The 22,935-nt window shown below is 35.2% G+C and overlaps 2 protein-coding genes across 2 annotated transcripts; both read left to right on the top strand.

Moving 5' to 3' along the window:
- The first annotated feature begins 8,309 nt into the window (after nt 1–8,309).
- On the top strand, nt 8,310–9,086 carry LOC127097747 (uncharacterized). Its single transcript, XM_051036242.1, has one exon. It carries the CDS (start codon nt 8,310–8,312, stop codon nt 9,084–9,086), a length of 777 nt encoding a protein of 258 aa, XP_050892199.1.
- A 6,458-nt stretch (nt 9,087–15,544) lies between these two features.
- On the top strand, nt 15,545–16,597 carry LOC127125620 (bifunctional UDP-glucose 4-epimerase and UDP-xylose 4-epimerase 1-like). Its single transcript, XM_051054404.1, has one exon. The coding sequence runs from the start codon at nt 15,545–15,547 to the stop codon at nt 16,595–16,597; it is 1,053 nt and encodes a 350-aa protein (XP_050910361.1).
- Nucleotides 16,598–22,935: the final 6,338 nt, after the last annotated feature.

Raw genomic sequence — 22,935 nt, 5'->3', positions numbered from 1 at the left:
CATATATGAACCTGTTGTTGAGCTTTATTCCGGTGTCAGGTCATACATGAACCTGTACTGAAGATTTTTTTCCCTATGTTTGTTCAATACTATTCAGGTCATATATGAACCTGTTGTTGAGCTTTATTCCGGTGTCAGGTCATATATGAACTTGTTCTGAAGATTTTTTCTCTGTTTGTTCAATACTATTCAGGTCATATATGAACCTGTTGTTGAGCTTTATTCCGGTGTCAGGTCATACATGAACCTGTACTAAAGATTTTTTTTCCCTATGTTTGTTCAATACTATTCAGGTCATATATGAACCTGTTGTTGAGCTTTATTTCGGTGTCAGGTCATACATGAACCTGTACTGAAGATTTTTTTCCCTATGTTTGTTCAATACTATTCAGGTCATATATGAACCTGTTGTTGAGCTTTATTCCGGTGTCAGGTCATATATGAACTTGTTCTGAAGATTTTTTCTCTGTTTGTTCAATACTATTCAGGTCATATATGAACCTGTTGTTGAGCTTTATTCCGGTGTCAGGTCATACATGAACCTGTACTGAAGATTTTTTTTCCCTATGTTTGTTCAATACTATTCAGGTCATATATGAACCTGTTGTTGAGCTTTATTCCGGTGTCAGGTCATATATGAACCTGTTCTGAAGAGTTTTTTCCCTTTGTTTGTTCGATACTATTCAGGTCATATATGAACTTGTTGTTGAACCTTATTCCAGTGTCAGGTCATATATGAACCTGTTCTGAAGAGTCTTTCTCTATGATTGTTTCAGTGTTGTCAAGTCATATATGAACCTGCTGATGAGCTTTCATTCCAGTATTACCAGATCATATATGAACCTGTTGATACACTCTTCTTGAATTTTTCTAAGTTTGTTAGGTCATACCTGAACCTGCTGTCAGAACTTCTTGATATTCCCCAGCGTTGTCAGGTCATATGTGAACTGGTTGTAGCATCTTTTCCTTTATTCGGGTTAGTAAGTCATATGTGAACTTACTACCGAAACCTCTTGTATTCCAAGTATCGATTATCAAATGTCACTTTGAGTACTCCCCGTTGTGTCTGATTCTCCAGCCGGATTTTTCTTCCCCAGCGAGTTTGTTTTTTTTACCATTTGTCTATCTCCCTGTGGACCACCAACATTCCCCACAGATTGGTCTATCTAGTAGCATCTCCTGTCAAGGGTCCATCATATCCCTAGCAGATAAAAATTACAAAAAGAGAATCCTGCATCCATGCATATCATATCCTACCATATCATATCATATCACATCATGTCATAGGGATTCAGGATCAAAATTCGGGTCTTCTTAGTATTTAACCATCTCCCACTATGATCATATGAAGAGTGTCCTGCTTCATATTCTCTAGTTGAAGATACTTAAATAGGGGCAACTGTCATACCCTGATTTTGGTCCTGAATTTTTTCCATTTTTTATTTTTATTTGGCACTTAGCCTAAAGTTCATTTGCATACATTCATTCCCAAATCCATATTTTTGTTACACATTGGTCATTGTCTAGGCCTTTTTGATCATGGTGCTTTTGATTATGAAATGGATTTTAATTACTTGACTTTTTAATTTTCAATTTGATTTTAATTTCGAATTAAGTTTAATTCCAAATTTCAATTTAATCTTAATTGTTTATTTTACTAATGATTCAAACTCTAATCGGTTTTAATTTTCAAATAAATGTTAGAATTGATATCAAAGTAATTTTAACAAATTATAGATTAATTTGATGTTAATTTGTTTTTTTACTGATTTTTTATTATTATTTAAATTGATATTTAAATTAGTCTTGGATTATTTCTAAAAATCCATTTTATAACCAAACATGATCCATTTCCCATCCATAATGCATTTCAAATCAAAATAGTACATACACTCATTTCATAACATTCAGTAATATTTAACTTTCACACATTTCCAAACTCATTTTCATACATACATTTTCATTTAACATTCAAGCATAACAATGCATCACATCCATATCCTACAGCTAACTTCTACGTTACAACCAATTCCCAAATTTCATCAAAAAAAGAAAAATCACAACCAAGATATAACCATAATTCACATCTAATCCCAATTCCAATCCAATTTCAAATCCAAGTCCTCCATTGTCGTAATCAACCATCCTCAATTTCTCGGATTTCTATCTAAGAAGAATAAAGCCTCAAAGTCTAGTCAACCTTTGCATTGGAGTTCTTGGAAGACATTTGGAGGATATTATTGAAGATTTGGAAGAGATTGCTATCGGCTTGCCGGGTGATATTAAGTTAGCAGTGGCAGCTATTGCTAGACGAAGAAAGTTGCTGAGTGATGATGTCTTGATTGCGTTAGCTGATGCTTCCTGGGAAATCCTTGATGTCTCTGGCTCAGATGTTTCGGATTTTGGCTTGATAAAAGCAGCTGAAAGATGTAGAAAAGGCTACTTCTAATTTTACAACGATCATTGGCCATGGAGCATTTGGTTCTGTTTACAAAGCATAAATGCCTACAGGTGAGACGGTTGCAGTTAAAGTTCTTGGTGCTAATTCAAGACAAGGAGAACAAGAATTTTTAACTGAGGTTCTGTTACTTGGAAGATTACATCACAAAAACCTTGTGGCTTTGGTGGAATATGCTGCGGAAAGAGGACGACATATGCTCCTTTACATTTACATGAGCAATGGCAGTCTTGCTTCTCATTTATATGGAAAAGATTATGAGCCATTAAGCTGGGATTTGAGACTTAGCATAGCACTAGATGTTGCAAGGGTGCTGGAATATCTACATTATGGGGCTGATCCACCTATTGTGCACCATGACTCATTCAAACCAAAGCCATTGTGTCATTTCACGGACTTTTGATTACAATGTTTGAAACGAAATGCAAAATTCAAACCAACACATTCACATCTCAAAGCTGCTACAACCTTGGACAATCCCCGAAATTACAGCGGATTCTCATTTGTTACATCGAATTTTCAAATTCACAAAATAGAACCTTCATGACAATACAACACACAAAAAGCTTACACAAATAATCCTAAATCTAGCAACTTTGCCGCCTACCAAATTCAGAGTTACTAATCCTAACCATGGTCATGCTCAACAAGCCGTTTACGAGCCACGCCAGTTCTGCGGTAACTAGACAGCAGTGTAACAACAGGTTTGGTTTTAGATGGCACCAAACTGTCTTCCAAATACCTGCAATCAGCTTCTGAGTGACTCCAACAAGGACTGCCGGTCTTCCGCAAAGTTCTGTTGGAATGCTTCCAGCTCCATCATCAGCAGCAGTACCCAAAACCAAATTTCAAATGAAGATTCAAAGATTTATTAGTAGAAATAAAAAAGAGAAAATCCCATAAAAGTGTAAGGAAGGGTCATGTTCAGTTCAGGAATCAAACATAGAAATTTGTAGAGCCATTGCTGAGTCACTGAGAGAGAAACTCAGTGTTTTCTTAGCGCGCTTCTCGTGAGTGACACACCGCTATTCCTCTTCCTCAACGGACCAATGGATTCAGCAATGTTTTCAACTTGTGCATCTTTTCAAAGAGTTGGTAGAAGTAGAACAAGAAACACTGTCTTCTTAGGTGATACTTCAAGGTTCTGTACCATTCAATCATTCAAAACTTCACAATCTTACTTCATCCTTGACCTGCCAATAATAAGTGCAGACATTACATTTATAGGGCCATCGACATTCATACAGAAGTAATCAATACAACAATAAAGTGTGAAAAATATTTTGCAAGAAAAGTGTGATAATGGCAGAAGGAAAAGGAAGAGTTTGTGTCACAGGAGATCTAGTCCAGGGCAGAAGAAAGATGTTAGCTTCCTCACAAATCTTCCAGGAGCATCTGAAAAGTTAAACATTTTCAATGCCGATCCTAGCAGTCCAGAAAGTCTTAATGTAGCAATTGAAGGGTGTGTTGGAATATTTCACACCGCCACTCCGGTTGATTTTGAAGTGAACGAACCGGAAGAAGTAGTGACAAAAAGTACCAATCTAATGGAGCCGATGCAAATGCATTTTCACCAGCTACTCAAAATAATGGTCCTTTATCAGTCTCAAGCTTTAGCCAACTGGGTGCTCACTGAACACTGGTTTTGGAAGGCCCTCTGCACCACAAGTGACCCCTCCAGCGCAGCCTAATTCCTTTGGAAATGGAGGAAAACTTTTCTCAAAACAACGACCCCTTTTCTACTCCTACGGAGTTGACAATGTTTCCAGGATCAACCTCCCAATTCCAACAACTCGATCGTCAATGGTGCAGCAACAACCTGCAATAACAGCACAGTTCACATCATCCACAATGAGTACATCAAACAATTGATTTGTAATAAAGTGCATAATGTCGGAGGTTGTACACTTAGCTCCAAAACATGTTCAGATGTTACAGAATATTTGAGCACCATTGGCTCTTGGCGACGTTGAGACTGAGATAACTGATAATTTGATTTCAGCATTAATCCCACCTGAAGCCAATGAAAAAAAAGCTTAAACTAAAAATTCCAAAACCTCATAAAAAGCGAACCCGCAGTATACACTATAACCACCGTTTGCTTACCTTGCTTAAAAACTTGGGAGAGGCCGAGTTCAAGCCAACTGTCGCTTTACTCACTGGTTCAACCTCACTAAAACAATCGTGGGTGATTCGTAAGGGTATCCAGACTGGAGAAATTTCAATGGCCATTGGAACCCGGTTTGATAGCAGAAAATGTGGAATCCTCAGCCTTACGTATTGCTGTGATGGATGAGCAGCGTCACTTTGTTGAGATTCAAAGAGGAAGATTTAACAGAAGAATTCATGTTCAAACATACACCATTGAAGGAAATGACAAAGGATTCGAGGAGGCCTACAAAGATGATGATGGACGAGTTGAAAGATGGTGGGAAAGTTTACCTTGTCTACCCAATTATCGAGCTTTCGGAGCAGCTACCTCAGCTTCGTGCTGCTTCTGCGGATCTTAAATCTATCTCAGACCGGTTTCCCAGATACAATTGTGGTTTATTACATGGAAGGATGAGAGATAAAGAGGAATCAACCATATAACCTTCAGCCTGGGTAGAAACAGAAGAGGATCCGGAGCCACACAAGCCATGTGAAGATAGCACATTCCAGCCTGCATCATCAAACCAATACTCCAATCTTCACTGCGGTAAAAAAAACACATAATAGTTAGCCAAGGCAGTAAAGATTCGAAAATACCTGAAATGGAATTAAGACAAAATTTAAAGAGAAAGCATGAGTGCATGTTACCGTTTCTGATTTAGCATCGAATAAGGTCAATCCCAACTGAGCACATCAAAGAGGATTTTACAGAGATACTCTTTTGGAACACCAAAGACACCAATTGAAACCCTAATTCGTGAGAGATAAATAGGAAGAGAGAGCGAATCAGTGAGGACGAAAAATCGGTGGCTACAATTCAAAAAAGAAAAAACCCTAAAAGATCAAGAAGAGGAGAAGGTAGAACGAGAGATAACCGGCAGAGCGAAAATACTCACTTCAGATACACTTTCCAATCGTAAGCCTCCGGTAAAGTTTTATCTCTTTCATTTCTTTCTTCTAACCTCCAAGAAGGTAGAAACTCCGCTTTGCTTTATTGATTCTTGGTTTTTCGTTTGTTTGCTTTGTCGGCGCCCTGCTTGCGATTCGAGCGAATTCTTGAGTCATAGCTCGCTCTCCTTTTAGATCCAGAAGGTTGTGTCTGTGTTGAAGTTTGTTTTGAGAACTCTCAATACCGGTTTTTATGATTGGTGGTGTACGAATCTAGCTGGTTTTATCAACAATCACTGTTTTAATCCTGTGAATATTGGGAGGAGGATTTGTGTTTTGGGACTGGCACCATAGCATTAATGTCATTGATGACATTCATCTCCCTTGCTAACCCTTCATATCTCGCCAGATTAACCGTATCCCTTGTTCCGTCACCCAACAGCCATGCGGCTAGGGTGACCGTTGGGATCTTTTTTTTTTCCTCGTTCACACGAGGGGATATTTTGGAATGGGCCTCTTTTGACCCGAGTTTGGAGCTTAGGATTTTTGGGCTTTAGTTACTCCCAGCCCAGTGGCTTATGCTTGGGCCTTGTCGTTTTCTTCCTTGGGGAGTTCTCGGTTAGATTTTAGTTTTGTTTGGTCTTAATATAGCAGTAAGCAAGTCATGGTTTGGTGGAGGTGGAGATAACCCTCTTCCTCTTTGGTCCTGGGTTCGATACCCAGGTGTGTTTGTTTTGGTTTTTTTTTAACATTTTGGATTTTCTCGCATTTTCTTTAATTCTCACATTTGATTATATGGTCTTATTACTTAACTAACATGTTTCTATTGTTTATTCATTATTATTATTATTATTTTTTTCATTATTATTTTTAATATAACTTAGGTGATTATTCTTTCTTTACTCGTGCTTGCTACTTCGTTTGTACAAATCATTTATTTTTATGTGTGAGTTGTGTTTTAATCATGATAAATCATCTCAATTTCATTGATAAAAAAAAACCATTCAAAAAAGATTATGATAAATATCATTTAATTCTCGATTCAATGTCGAGCCCATTTCCATGCCCCTTGTGAGTCGATTGCTTTTAAGCATCGCCATCAACCTCACATGGCTTATTCTTGGGCCTTCTTACAATGAGCTCTTAAGCAACATCAACTTAACTTTCAATAATTTCAAACCTCGGTACTTTAATTATTTTAATTTAATATTCAAATTGTTTTCTAAATAAAACGTGAAGAAAAAGATTACCTGGATGGAATGTCCAGTCGTAATCCCGAATATTAGGCTCAAGCTGTAAGAGCTTGCAAGCCATAAATATTCGTCTTCTCTCCAAAACACCTGTAAATATCTCAAACCATCTTCTTAATAAAGTTGGAAGAAAAAGATTACCTGGAGGGAATATCCAGTTGTAATCCCGAATATTAGGCTCAAGCTGTAAGAGCTTGCAAGCCATAAATATTCGTCTTCCCTCCAAAACATTCTTAAATATTCGAATCATTTTCTTAGCAATATTGGAAAGAAACAGACTGCCTGGGTGGAATATCCAGACGTAGTCCCGAGTATTAGACCCAAGCTGTAAGAGCTTGTAGGTCACAAGTACTCGTCTTTCAAACTTCAAAATACCTAATTCCTACCTTAATACTTTTTCAATAAAGATGGAAATGGAACATGGTGTATACCGTGCACTCCTGAGACTAGGATTCGAGATGTATATCTCGCTCATCCAAGTCCTCCCCATCATTCAAAATACATCTAACCAATCAAACTCTTTTCTCGCCGCCGTGCGACTAATCAGAAAACCTTTTTCATAAACAAAAGATATATTGTCTTAAGTGATACAAAACAATGTTTCGGCCATGATTGTTGAGTAGAGATAGATGACGCTTTTCCGAATGCAGATTTATAAATCCGTTCGATGTGTGGTATGTGTCCACTCCTCATCTGTTTTGGGTAAAATAATGTTTTCGTCGATTAATACAGTATAGCTTTCGCTAAAATCGACTAACAAACAAACATTTTTCTACCCAGAACTACGTAAGCCTTGATTTCTCTTTTGAGATACGTAGGAGCAGTATTTTTAAATCTTGTCAGGCCCACTAATAAAAAACTTAGGTATAGTCCTTTGTTAAAAATCCAAAAACATTTCTCTTCTATTCTTTCTTTCCCACCTAATAATTCGAAAAGCCTAACATTTCAAACTAACACTAACGCACACAACTGACCTAATGGTTCCCGTTGAGTACAACGGACGTGAGGGGTGCTAATACCTTCCCCTTGCGTAATCGACTACCGAACCCTGATATTGGTTGCGATGACCATATCTTATCCTTTCTTTTGTCTTGGGTTTTATCGATATTTCCCCTTTCCTTTTTAGGAATAAATAAAGTTCGGTGGCGACTCTGTTCAGTCCATCATTGCAGGCGTGCGATCGCGCTTCGCTTTGTAGTCGTATCCCCATTTTTCGAGGTGTGACACTTGGACTCGAGAGTTGTGTAGTATGGGACCACTAGGAGTCTTCCTCTTTGGAACCATACGAAGGCCTCACCCAAACGAGACTTTGTTTGGGGATGTTATTTGCATATGAGTTTTCATCATGATAATAACTTTCCTAAATATTGATTGATGACTTTGGGAACCTTTTAACTTTAGCATCCTCCCAAAAGGTTTTTGTTTAGTAACCAAGAATACCCACTCTCACAACCTGTATATTAACCTACATGTGGCACACATAATATCATTCATAGCATAACATTCATATTATTTTATTTCCAAGGAATCTGAGTATCATGAGTTGCAGGAATTCAAGAAACATGGAATCAAGCAAAAGAAACATTTACTCTTTCAAGTTCAAGGATCCCGATCTAAAGAGCTTATGTGACTTGGTCTCTCAGATGCACCCGGTATACAGAATCAACTTTGGGAAGAATTATGGCAATCTGCTCAGCATCCTCAATCAACAAGTGGACCATACAACTTTAATCACTTTGGCCCAATTCTATGACCTACCTTTAAGATGCTTCATATTCCAGGACTTCCAGCTAGTGCCGACGTTGGAAGAATTCGAGCGTCTTGTTAGGATTCCTATGAAGAACAAGCCATTATTTGAAGGGACAGATGAATCTTTTCCCCTTGAGACCATTGCTAGCATGCTTCACATGGATGAAAAGGAGGTGGAGGCTAACCTAGAGACCAAAGGGAATACCAAGGGATTTTTGCTAAATTTTCTCTTAGAAAGAGCTCATACCCTATTGAAAGCAGAAAGTTGGGATGCTTGTTACTCTGCTATTGCGTTGGCCATCTATGGTGTCGTCCTGTTCCCGAATATGGATGGTTTCGTAGACATGGCTGCCATTTGTGTTTTCCTTACTGGAAACCCAGTACCCACTTTATTAGCCGATGTCTACTATTACATAAGTCATAGGTATACTAAGAAGAAGGGATTGATTGCTTGTTGTTCTCCTTTATTATATCAGTGGTTTCTAGAACATCTTCCGAAGACAGGTGCTTGGGTTGAACAAACAAATGTTAGTTGGCCTCAGAGATTGGGATCACTCCGATCTGAGGATCTCTCTTGGTACTCCAAATAATACATCAACGTAGACATCATATTCAGCTATGGGGATTTCCCTAATCTACCACTTATTGGAGCTCAAGGGTGTGTGAATGCTAACCCGATTCTATCACTCAGACAACTTGGCTACCCAATGGAAGGTCCTCCAGAGGCAAAATCTTTGGAAGCTTTCTTGTTACTTGACTTTGGGGTTGAGAATCCTAGCTTATCCCAACGAATCAAAGAAGCTTGTAAGAATGTCAATCGAAAGGGGAAAGTTGATTTAGGGAGAGCAAATCGGATTACAAAAGAACCATATTTCCAGTGGGTAAAGGAAAGGGTGGAGATGATCAAAATGCCATTAGTTATTCGAGCACCTGTACCTCTTCCTGAACCTAAGCTCACCCATGTCCCTATTGAAGAAGTGGAGGAACTTAAGACCACCATGGCAAGGTTAGAAAAAGAGAATGAAGAGTTGCAGATGAAACTCCAACAAACCATCAATGAGAAAAACAATATGAAGTGGGAGCTTGAGAGAAAATAGGCACAACTTCAAGCCCATGTTGAAAAGTTCAACAAGGAGGAGCATAAGAGGAAAAAGATCAAAGTGGGATTAGAGAAAGATGATCATTGTTTAGATACTCTTAAGGGTCAACTACGACAAGCTCAGAAAGAATGTCAAGACAATGAGCGTTGGTGGCATCTAACCACGAAGGAAAACAAGATGATAAGGGATACACTTGGGGCTCAGATAAAAGAGCTCACCAATTTTGTTCGTCATGCAAAGGCTGAAGTAGATCAGGAGTGTCGACTCAAGAATATAGCCACCGAAGCTTCTAGGGTTTCACCCATGATATGGGAGGAAAAGTGTAGAGAAGTATGAGATGCAAGGGAGTCTGACAACTATTGAAAGAACCAGCTAGAGTCACTACGCCAAGACAACTCCATATGGTTGAAAGAGCGAGACTATGTGATTGAGGATTATGAATCCTTTAAGAAGACCATAGACTTCTTACAAGGAGATAGGGATAAATTTCGTGCAAAACTCGATGGGCTAGTAGGGTTCTGTAATTGGGCGGCTAAAGAATTACCATGGAAGTTGAGAGACGCAGTCGAAGAGTTGAAAGAAGATAGCACTCCTCCATCCATAATCAATTTCATTCTGCTCTGTAAAGGGTTACTGAAGAGATTCAATGAGGAACTAGAAGAGCTTCAGGCCAGGAAACCAGCTGTTTAATTTGCATTTGTCTTGTATTTTGTTCCTTTAACAAATGTACTTTCGAACTATGACCTTCTATAATGTCATTCAATTGCTTCTTGTTCATAATGCTTTTTATGTGAGATACTATTTTAATCTGATTTTGGGCATATAGGGAATAATGACCATTAGTCTATGTGTTAAACCTAGGGAATTGTTGTACTTATGTTGGTTGAATAGAAATAGGAGACCCCGAGTAGAGGCATAGGAAATTAACGTTTTATACATCGTCTAACCATGCTTATGCTGGTGGACTAGAGATAGAAAGCTCCGAGTAGTGGTTATTGAGTTATTTCGTGAGGGATCAACTATAACGGTTTTGTTAATTCGTTGTGGTCTTATGGTGATAAGATCATTCATGCATGGCATCAATCATCAACAATAGAGAAATAGGGGATTATAGAACACAACCTAACCTCTTTTATGATATTGTTTAATCGTTTATTTACTTTTCGCACTGAAACTCGAAAGTGCCTTCTTACTAGTTTTCTATATATTGCACACATATTGTCTTGCTTGAAGGTAGTCCCTGTGGATTCGATCTTTTTACTATTGCGAAATTATCGGTACACTTATCGAGAAGTCATCAGTATCAAATGCTAAACAAAAACTATCAAACGATGTAGTTTTTCATCATCAAAAAGAGGGAGATTGTGAAGAAGGTGTCTCTTATAATCTTGGTTAAATTTTTATAAATACAACCATATCAACAAATAAGAAAAATGAAAGGACCTTAAATATCAAAAGCACAAAATGACAAACTCATTAGTTAAAGTCAAACGTCTTTAAAGTATTTCTCTTTACATTTGATAGATTACCTTTTAAGTTAAAATATCACTTCAAGACTTATAAAAACTTATAAAATCAAAAAATAACTTTTGCATAAGAAATTTACACATTTATAAGTGGTTATTCAAATTTTCAAGTATTGAAAATTTTATCAAATATTCTGAAATCTGAAAGTTTTGAGCCTTAAAATGATATTATTCTGAAAAGTGATATTGATAAGGATTATATTTTAATGTTAGGTTTTGGATTCTTCAGTCTATAAAAGATTATTCTTCATCTCTTAAGATTTAATGTGATTCTTAGTTCATCATAGTGTATCATGAAAGATTATGTAAAATAGAAAGTGGTGTGCTTTCTTGTTTGAGTATTAAGTGTTCATTGTGAAGAGTCTTGATATGAAGATTGTAATTAAAAATCTTGATTCATAGTGAGAAATCCTCTAATAAAAAAAGGGACTAGATGTACCATTCAGTTGGAGAAAGCAAACGAGAATATATATCCTTGTTTAATTTACACATTTATAAGTGGTTATTCAAATTTTCAAGTATTGAAAATTTTATCAAACACTCTGAAATCCGAAAGTTCTGAGTCTTAAAGTGATATTATTCTGAAAAGTAATATTGTTAAGGATTATATTTTCATGTTAGGTTTGGAATTTTGCAACCTATAAAAGATTATTCTTCATCTCTTAAGAATTAATGTGATTCTTAATTCATCAGTGTTTGGTGAAAGGTGATATAAAATAGAAAGTGGTGTGCTTTCTTGCTTGGGTATTAAGTTTTCATTATGAAGAGTCAGTGTATTAAGTGTTCATTGTTCAGAGTCTTGATATGAGGCTTGTAATTAAAAATCTTGATACATAGTGAAAATTTCTCTAATAAAAAAAAGGGACTAGATATACCATTCAGTTGAAGAAAGCAAACCAAAATATATATGGTTTGTGTTTCTCTTCTCCCTTACATTTTATATTCCACATTTTACTTATTATTATTTTTGGATTAATTATAACTTCACAAACCAGCCACCACTAAAGTAAATTGTCATAAATAAGCACTTAAATAAAAAAAATCTAGCTTCTTATATTTTTTTTGTTTAAAAACCATGTCAAACAATTATATATATGTTATCAAATTAATTAAAAAGCTTTTTTTATTCGTACCCATTTTTAATGATAGTGCAAGAAAGCTAGGGAAAACATAAAGGAGGTTGGATTTTTATTTTCAATTTTCACGTGCAAGACCTTTTCTAAGTTGTTTCTAAATACTTATATGCTTCCTAATGCTATGATGCACATAAAGAATCCGAGGATACCCTCCAATATACATTAATGTTAAAGTATCGTAATTTTGACATCATACAAAACATATCTAACGGAAGTCGCACTCACACATATTTCTATATTGTTGGATTCTATGTTGATTTAACCACTATATGAACCTTTTGATCTATAATGTCATTCAATTGCTTCTTTTTCATAATGCTTTTTATGTGAGATACTCTTTTAATCTGATTTTGGGCATATAGGGAATAATGACCATTAGTCTATGTGTTAAACCTAGGAAATTGTTGTACTTATATTGGTTGAATAGAAATAGGAGAACCCGAGTAGAGGCATAGGAAATTAACGTTTTATACATCGTCTAACCATGCTTACGCTGGTGGACTAGAGATAGAAAGCTCCGAGTAGTGATTATTGAGTTATTTCGTGAGGGATCGACTATAACGATTTTGGTAATTCGTTTCGGTGTTATGGTGATAAGATCATTCATACATGACATCAATTATCAACAATAGAGAAGTAGGGGATTATAGAACACAACCTAACCTCTTTTATGATATTGTTTAATCGTTTATTTACTTTTCGCACTGAAACTTGAAAACGCCTTCTTACTAGTTTTCTATATATTGCACACATATTGTCTTGCTTGAAGGTAGTCCCTGTGGGTTCGATCTTTTTACTATTGCGAAATTATCGGTACACTTATCGAGAAGTCATCAGTATCAAATGCTAAACAAAAACTATCAAACGATGTAGTTTTTCATCATCAAAAAGAGGGAGATTGTGGAGAAGGTGTCTCTTATAATCTTGGTTGAATTTTATAAATACAACCATATCAACAAATAAGAAAAATGAAAGGACCTTAAATATCAAAAGCACAAAATGACAAACTCATTAGTTAAAGTCAAACGTCTTTAAAGTATTTGTCTTTACATTTGATAGATTACCTTTTAAGTTCAAATATCACTTCAAGACTTATAAAAACTTATAAAATCAAAAAATAACTTGTTTCCAACATACAAAAAGAGAAGATAAAAATAAGTATGGTAATATATTATCATACATAATCAATTACATGTTGGTGTAACTTATTTTCAACATAAAAGAGGTAAAAACACAATGGTAATCGATTACCATATATGTTTAATCGATTACATGATGTTGGATATGTATTTTTTTCTCACATTAAAAACATGTAATCGATTACATCAGTCTGACAACCTATTTTTTCACGAACTAATGTCTTTTTATGCATTATTCAAGTTGTGCAGTGGTTCATCATACCTCTTCAAAGTATAATAATGATTCATGGTGTCTTCTTAAAGTCTATAAATTCTTGTTTAATTTCTAAACACTTTTAACTTTTACATAAGAAATTTACACATTTATAAGTGGTTATTCAAATTTTTGACTATTGAAAATTTTATCAAACATTCTGAAACTCGAAATTCCTGAGCTTTAAAGTGATATTGTTCTGAAAAATAATATTGATAAGGATTATATTTTCATGTTAGGTTTGGGATTCTTCGGCCTATAAAAGATTATTCTTCATCTTTTAAGAATTTGTGTGATTCTTAATTCACCAGTGTTTGGTGAAAGATGATATAAAATAAAAAAGTGGTGTACTTTCTTGTTTGAATATTAAGTGTTCATTGTAAAGAGTATGAGTATTAAGTGTTCATTAAGAATAATCTTCGTGTGAGACTTGTAATTAAAAATCTTGATACATAACAAAAAAAATCCTCTAAAAAAGGACTAGACATACCATTCAGATGGAGAAAACAAACCAAAATATATATCATTTGTGTTTCTAGCTTCTTAATTTTTTTCGTTTGAAAAACATGTCAAACAATCATATATATATATATATATATATATATATATATATATATATATATATATATATATATATATATATTATCAAATTAATTTAAAAAAAACGTTTTTTATTCATAGCCATTTTTAGTGATAGTGCAAGAAAGCTAGGGAAAACATAAAGGAGGATGGATTTTTATTTTCAATTTTCATGTGCAAGACCAAATTATTTATTACTGGAATGACAAATTATGAAACAATTTTCAAATGCAAAAAGATGTTTAACTGTTAAATTGGTAACAACCATTCATCAACATAACTTTTAAGATAATTATGATAAATATCAAACATCTTGAATGATCAACAATTATTATGATTAACTAAGAATGTAAACACTCTGCATTGACAGTATATAAATAAACAATAATGGATGTCAAGATTGTATTGTATAATTTCAGAAAACATATTTTTCAATAAAAGAGGTTAGATTGTGATGCAACCAGCATTCAAATCAAAGAAACCTTACTAGAATTACTGCCAAGTAATCAAACAAGATAAAAACTATTTTCAGATTCCAAAGACGGCCTTGCTGATAAAGTATATGTTCTACACTGACATCAATACTACAAAATATATCATTTTGGTAAGCAATTGAAAGAATCGCTGCAAGTAAAGTATAGAGATGCAATGGATTCACTTACACAACATTCCTTCATCATCACCGGCAAACTGCAAAAGAACAAGTTGCATTGTATAAGATTAAGTACTTGGAGTTGGAGGTTTGTTAAATTCTACGACTCAAAATTACATGTGACGACGTCAGATATCAATTCAGCTGTAATAACTCCAATACAAATTTTAATCAGACGAGTGTAATACTCACAAGTAATTGATTTAGTTTTAATCTTCAAGGTTGTTGAAATTTTTTGAAATGCCAATCAAAAAATTATTTACGACAATGAATGCTTACGATCTGATTCTTTGTCTTCGTCATACCATCTTAGGTTTGACATAATAATTCTATTAATGGTGACGCACACTTGAAAAGAAGCTTACTTGGCAATCCAATTTAGAAGCTAAAAATGGAACTCACATACAAAACAGAAATACTAATCTTATCTTAAATTAACAGCACGCCAAATTTAACAAAACAAAAATGGATTACAGAGAGAGAAAAAGTTACAGTAAAAACTAACAAAATCATTCCAGATCCAACTTTCTGTCCATTACCTAAAAATAGCAATTAATAATATTTCATTACTGTATATAAAATCCAAAACTCAAATTTCAAATCTATCAACTTTCTCAAAACATCAAAATCCCAGGACTCTATCTATCTATCCTATTCCAAGATATGGCGTCTTCATCGCAAAAGATACTTGTAACCGGCGGGGCCGGTTTCATTGGCGCTCACACTGTTGTTCAGCTTCTCAAAGACGGGTTTCATGTTTCCATCATTGATAATTTTGATAATTCTGCTATGGAAGCAGTGGACCGTGTTCGTGAAATTGTTGGTCCAAACCTTTCACAGAATCTTGAATTCACACTGGGAGATCTCAGGAATAAAGATGATTTGGATAAACTTTTCTCAAAAACTAAATTCGATGCTGTCATTCATTTTGCTGGGTTAAAAGCAGTTGGTGAAAGTGTTGCAAATCCTCGTCGTTATTTTGATAATAATCTTGTTGGCACCATCAACCTCTATGAAGTTATGGCTAAGCACAATTGCAAAAACATGGTTTTCTCATCGTCTGCCACTGTTTATGGCCAACCTAAAAAGATGCCATGTGTGGAGGATTTTGAGTTACAAGCAACGAACCCTTATGGACGGACGAAGCTTTTCCTTGAAGAAATCGCACGAGATATTTCGAAAGCTGAGCCGGAATGGAGAATCATTTTACTGAGATACTTTAATCCAGTTGGGACACATGAAAGTGGTAAACTGGGTGAAGATCCTAGAGGCATCCCAAATAACCTCATGCCTTATATACAGCAAGTAGCCGTTGGAAGATTACCCGAGCTCAATGTATATGGTCATGATTATCCTACAAGGGATGGCTCTGCGGTACGGGACTATATCCACGTGATGGACTTAGCAAATGGTCACATTGCCGCCCTGAGAAAGCTTTTCGCAACGGAAAACATAGGTTGTACGGCTTATAATTTGGGAACCGGTCGCGGTACATCTGTGCTTGAAATGGTTGACGCATTTAATAAAGCTTCTGGTAAGAAAATCGCATTGAAATTGTGTCCGAGAAGGCCAGGAGATGTTATAGAGGTTTATGCATCTACAGAGAAAGCAGAGAGAGAACTCGGTTGGAAGGCCAAGTATGGTGTGGAGGAGATGTGCAGGGATCAGTGGAATTGGGCAAAGAATAACCCATGGGGTTACTCGGGAAAGCCTTGAATCAGCTAGACAAATACACTACTCATCTACCGATATTTTGTATACAAATAGGCCTCCCATTGTTAAAGAGTACTTGAAGCATGTATATGTCAAACACTAATTTTAACCGCTAATTGAAACCAACATTCAATAACTAATAAAACTAAATTACTTAAATGTCTCAAATGGCTCAAAATTCTGAAACGTAATAGGGTTTTACAAAATGTTGTTAAACTACAATCTAAGCCGCGACATCAAAGGTTTCTAACATCTCTGCAATGTAACCATAATTGAAACCCTAACAGTAGTCTTTGAATGTGATTCATAGCGATATATCAAATTCCGCGATTTAAAAACCAACATTCAATTGCCTAATAAACACAAACTGTTTAAATGACTATGAATATTGAAACTTCACAGGGTTTACAAACAAATGAGTCAACAAGATATCATAAAATTTCATTTGTTTCTTCTTCGCTATTACAAAGCTATGATTTTGATGGTTGAAACGAATGTAGCAAAGACAATAGTAACATAAAATTGAAATGGGGCAAGTTCAAGTGTAATGACACAAACTCAAGCACAAGGCGTAAATCAAACGCCACAAGAATCGAATGTACATACAATCATTCATCAAAGATAAAAAAAAAAAAAATACAAGAGCATACACAACATTTACATCACACCTCCACAATAAAATAATCGGAAAAGTAAAATAAAAATAAAAATGCATGGATTAAAATCATGACGCAAAGACGCAAAGTCGCCACAAAAAATTTAATTCAATTTAAACATAACGATGTTAGATCGTTGTTCTTACACAAATCGAAACATACAAATTGCTAACGCATAAGCAGTCATTGCAAGTCGAATCAAGAAAAAATAATATAATAAAATCAAATTAAAACACAAAGTTTCAAATCGAAACGCGAATTGGTAGGCACACACAAAAAGGCGGATTGCCGCTATGCTAAACCATCGGACGCGTGTAAAATCAAAATACAACAATAAACAAATATAGAACCGCACATAAATTAATAAAAATCAACCATTAGCTTGCTACACTTAACGTGATCATCGTAATATGGATCAAAATCGTGCGGATCTAAATTTATCAAAAAGAAAGGCAAAGGAAAAATGAAATAAAATGTGTTAAAACAAAAAAAAAATCTAAAAATATTGCTAACACAAGAATGTGATTATAGCAACCGGATCGAATCAACAAAAATGTCACGCATCATACACACCAATATGTAAATAGCCTATCGACACAATTCAATCCGAACTATATATATATATATATATATATATATATATATATATATATATATATATATATATATATATATATATATATATATATATATATATATATATATATATATATATATATATATATATATACTCCCTCCCACTAAGATGCATATATGTTAACATAATTAAAAAAACAAGTTACTTCAAATTCAGCGGTACAGCGAAAGAATGGAAATAACGTGTATGTTGTTGTTATGCTATTATGGCTGCTGCATGGTGTTTTAGCTTTTTCTCTTTTTTTAGTGCTTTCTCCTCTCAGCATCACTAGTATATATACATGTCACTTTAAAGTCTTTAGTAATTTTGAAAATCCACAAATGTCCTTGATACTTATTTTAGAGACAAACTTAAATAATATTAACTAAAATTAAATAAAATTAAATACTAAAAAATAACAAAAACAAAAATATAATAAAATATCAATAATTCTATTTAATTTTTCTAGACACTCTGGAAAAAATACAAAAATAAAAAGCCTCAAAATAAAAAAAAGTCGGGCACAAAAATGCTCGGAAAAATAAATTGACTGCACCAAAATGATCAGCGTAAAATAAACTTCTCGAAAATATACAACGTTTGATTTAATTTTGAAATAAACTTTGATAGGTTAAAAGACTCAGACTGATCAAAATGCGACTGAAACAGTAGTCGAAAAATAAAGCGAGCATGTCAAATTAAACTATGTGAAACATAGACTAATATAATTGACGTCTACAAGCTCGATTTTGAAATTTTTCGTCTATTGATTTTACGCACAGTTGAGGTTCAGTTTGACTAGTCTGTTTGTAAATCCAAAAAAATATTCTGACTGGAAATTTGGATATTGTGAGAGACAAAATGCATGTTACGATATGCATATGATTTTAATGATTCGATGAATGCATTGATTCAGCGATTCAGGGTCAAAATTGGGGTATGACAGTTGCCCCTATTTAAATATCTTTACCAAATGGTATGAGCGATGACAATCCTTATAGTATCCCAGTGAAAGATATTTAAATACAGAAGACTCAAATTTTGTCCCAAAATATCGATGACAGGATATGGTATGTTATGCATGCATGAATGATTATTTTATTTTATTTTTGGTTCGCTGGGGTTATGATGTGAGATGAACCCTAACATGATTTTTTTATGATGGATGATGGACAGACCTGTGGGGAATGATGGAGATACAGTAGTGGTGATTCGCAGGAAATGTCAAAGACAATGGGTGAAGGCTCACTGGGGATGACAAATTGATGGGGAAAGGATACTAGGGAATATTCAAAGTACGTTTTATCAATAGGTTCAGACATGACCTGACACTTTAGAATATGTATGACAGTTCTGGAGATTTCTCATAAGAAATTCATCTGATCAGAGATTTCACTACGCCAAAAGAGGGAAAAGAGGGCGCTTTTTTTGGCCTATAACAGCGCTTTAAAGCGCCCTCTAATATAGCGCTGGCATAGGTAAAGACAGCGCTTTTTATCCTGGTGAAAGCGCTGTCTAAAGTGGCTATTTAAGCCCTTTAAGGGCCACTTTAGAGGGCGCTTTCTGTAAAAAGCGCCCTCTAAAGTGGAAACATTTAAGGGTTTAGAGGGCGCTTTTACTGGAAAGCGCCCTCTAAAGTGGAAACATTTAAGGGTTTAGAGGGCGCTTTTACTGGAAAGCGCCCTCTAAAGTGGAAACTTTTAATGGGTTTAGAGGGCGCTTTTACTGGAAAGCGCCCTCTAAAGTGGAAACTTTTAAGGGTTTAGAGGGCGCTTTTACTGGAAAGCGCCCTCTAAAGTGGAAATTTAAAGGGTTTAGAGGGCGCTTATTTTGGGAAGCTCCCTCTAAAGTGGGTGGTTATTTAAATTTTTTTTTAAAAAAAAGCGCTATATTTTTTTATTTATTTTAGACAACCTGTATATTGAAGCAGTACACCCAAAACTGTATAATTTGAAGCCCTTTTTCACACATTGCATTCAACAAGCCTTATATACAACAATCCATACATATACAACAATCCACTGATATATAATTGTTTAACTTCTAAAGATTCTAAATATACAACCAATTCATAACTTAAAAAGAAATAAAACTAAGTAGCAAAAGCATCTCTGAGATGTATATTTTTTTTGCTAGCAGCAGTCTTCTTAGCAACAACCTCTTTTTGTTCAATATCAATAGCATGAACCTAAAATATCATAAAATTAGTTAGGTGATGTATAAGATCAAGAATTAACATTTTCTATGCATAAATATCATATAATTGTGTTTATACCTTTTTTTTTATGCAACTGACTCGATTTGCTGCGTAATCCCCTTATATTTTTTGTCTCTTATCTTTTGAAGATAGAATTGATATTTGTTTAGATGGACATGTTCCATTGTCGTAGAGGGATACTTTCAAATATCCAGCATCATCATCTACGCGAATGAGGCTTGACGACAATGGAACATCTCCATCTAAACAAATATCAATTGATACTTTCGAGTATCCCTTGCCCCTTGCACGAATGATTGACTTCATAATAGCCATTTTACCTGTAATAAAGAAAACAATTAAAATCAGATGACAAATGTAAAAACAATTAAAATCATAAAAGTCATTTTACCTGTAATAAAGAAAACAATTAAAATCATTTGACCTGTACCTTTTTCACTAAGTTCTCTTTCTTTTCTTGGTTGGAATATGTTCTACATGTCTCTTAACAACACGGACGGTTGGATTGATCCAAATACCCTCATTATGATCATTTCTAATATATGAATCATTTGATATAATATTCTCATCTTGATCATTTCTGGTAAACGATTCAATCTCAACATCAATATCACCTTGATCTCCAGTGTTTTCATCAATTACTTTGTTGGAAAAAAGAACTATAGACCATTTCGTACTTTTCGGATCATTGACATAGAACACTTGTCTAGCTTGAGAGGCTAGAATAAAAGACTCATCTTTGTATCCCACCCTATTAAGATCCACTTGCAAAAATCCTGACTTATCCATTCGAATGCCGTTATTATTTTCAACCCACTTGCAACCAAATATAGGAATCTGAAACTTCTCATAATCAAACACCCAAATGCGCTCGATAACATCAAAATACGACAGATTTGCAAATTTGGGGTTTAAGTCCTTCACACTTGATATGTGCATTGCTTCAGCTACCACGGTGACACCACTATTCTGCATAGTACTTTTATCATCTTGTTCTTTGGTATAAAATGTGTATCCATTAATCGCGTATGCGCTATAAGAAAAAACATGGAAACTTGGACCATATGCTAAGCATCTCAACCTTTCTGTTATTGAAGCGGGATCTGAATAATACTTTGAATAAATATGATCCTTAAACCAAGGTATAAAACATCGATTGTGCTCTCGTACTATCCAATTTTCATTTCTATTGGGATTTAAACCTCGGAGAACATCCTTGTGAATTTCAACATACGGCTCAACCTCATTCTCATTGTGCAGAACATACAAATGCACTTGATCCCGTTCGACCCTTGATACTGCCACGATTTTATTTCCAATTAGATTTTTTCCTTCTTTCTTTTCGACAAGCTGAGACTTGGGGAGTCCGATTGACTGAACATTAGACAAATATTCAGTACAAAACTCAATCGCTTCTTCAACAATGTATCTTTCAACCATACAACCTTCTGGTCGACTTCGGTTCTTCACGTACCCTTTTAATATTTTCATATAACGTTCAACAGGGTACATCCATCTCATATAAGCTGGTCCACACAATTGTGTCTCTTTCACAAGATGAACAACTAGATGTACCATTATGTCAAAAAATAATCACAATTTTCATAATAATCATAATAATCACAGGCCATGTACTGTGTGAGATACTCTGGATACCGTGTGGGTTCATTCCATCAGTAGATAATGCCAAGCGAAGGTTTCTTGATTCTTCTCCAAATTCAGGATAATCATTATCAATTTTCAACCACTGTGGTGAATCTGCCGGATGTCGATACTTTCCATCTATAATTCTTTCATCTGCATGCCAGGTCAAGTGTCTTGAATCGGTTTCACTACGAAACATGCGTCTAAATCTCAGAATAACAGGAAAATACCACAAGACTTTTGCTGGAGACAACTTGTTCTTATATCGCGAGACACCGCATTTAGGACACTCATTTAACGATGCATACTCATTTCGAAACAAAACGCAATCGTTTGGACATGCATGTATCTTATCATAGCTCATGCCAATAGAGCACAACATCTTTTTGGTCTCATATGTTCGATTGGGAAGAACATTATCCTCAGGAAGCATATCTTTCAAAAGGGCTAATAACTCTGTGAAACTTTTATCCGACCATCCATTGCCCGCCTTTAAGTTGTACAACTTTAATACCGCAGACAATCTTGTGAATTTAGTGCAACCATCTTACAAAGGTTTCTCTGCATCACTTACCAACCTCTCAAACATTTCGGGACAATCCTTAAGATCTCCTTCAAGTGCTTCTGCAATCTCTTCAAATCGATCACAATCGTATGTATCTGCGCCACTATAGTTTGAGGCATAGGTCGTACTATCCCCCGGTTCAACATTCTCGTTACTTTTCTCACCATGCAAATTCCAACATGTATAACTTCGATCAATTCCATGCCTCATTAGATGCGATGTCAACTGAACTGCGTCAACCCGTTTCCCATAACAACAACCCAAGCAAGGACATATCATTCTACTGGGGTCTTCAGCGTGCGCAACGGCAAACTTAACGAATTCTGATACCCCATTCTCGTACTCTCTCGACAATCGATTGGAAGACATCCATGTATTATCCATTACTAATTAGAATAAACAAAAAACAATTTCAGAAGAGTTCAAACACATTCGGACCTAGGTTTCTAATGATACTGGTGTTGACACAAAATCATATGTTCATAGGTCGTATAACCCTAACTACTGGGTAATGTAGTCCCATTGCATGCGCTATCATGGTCACTAAAAACCAACCGTCAATTTCCTATTGCATGCGCTATCATGGTCGAAACAAACGTAGCATAGACAACAATAACATAAAACAGAAATTGGGCAAAGCTA

The sequence above is a fragment of the Lathyrus oleraceus genome, chromosome 1 (assembly GCF_024323335.1).
Source record: "Lathyrus oleraceus cultivar Zhongwan6 chromosome 1, CAAS_Psat_ZW6_1.0, whole genome shotgun sequence".
Classification (NCBI taxonomy): domain Eukaryota; kingdom Viridiplantae; phylum Streptophyta; class Magnoliopsida; order Fabales; family Fabaceae; genus Lathyrus; species Lathyrus oleraceus.
The sequence above is the reverse complement of the archived record's forward strand: the minus strand, read 5'-3'. Positions and strand labels throughout refer to the sequence as shown.

Coding starts and splice junctions, on each gene's coding strand:
- LOC127097747 (XM_051036242.1), top strand. CDS start 8,310: ATGGAATCAAGCAAAAGAAACATTTACTCTTTCAAGTTCAAGGATCCC.
- LOC127125620 (XM_051054404.1), top strand. CDS start 15,545: ATGGCGTCTTCATCGCAAAAGATACTTGTAACCGGCGGGGCCGGTTTC.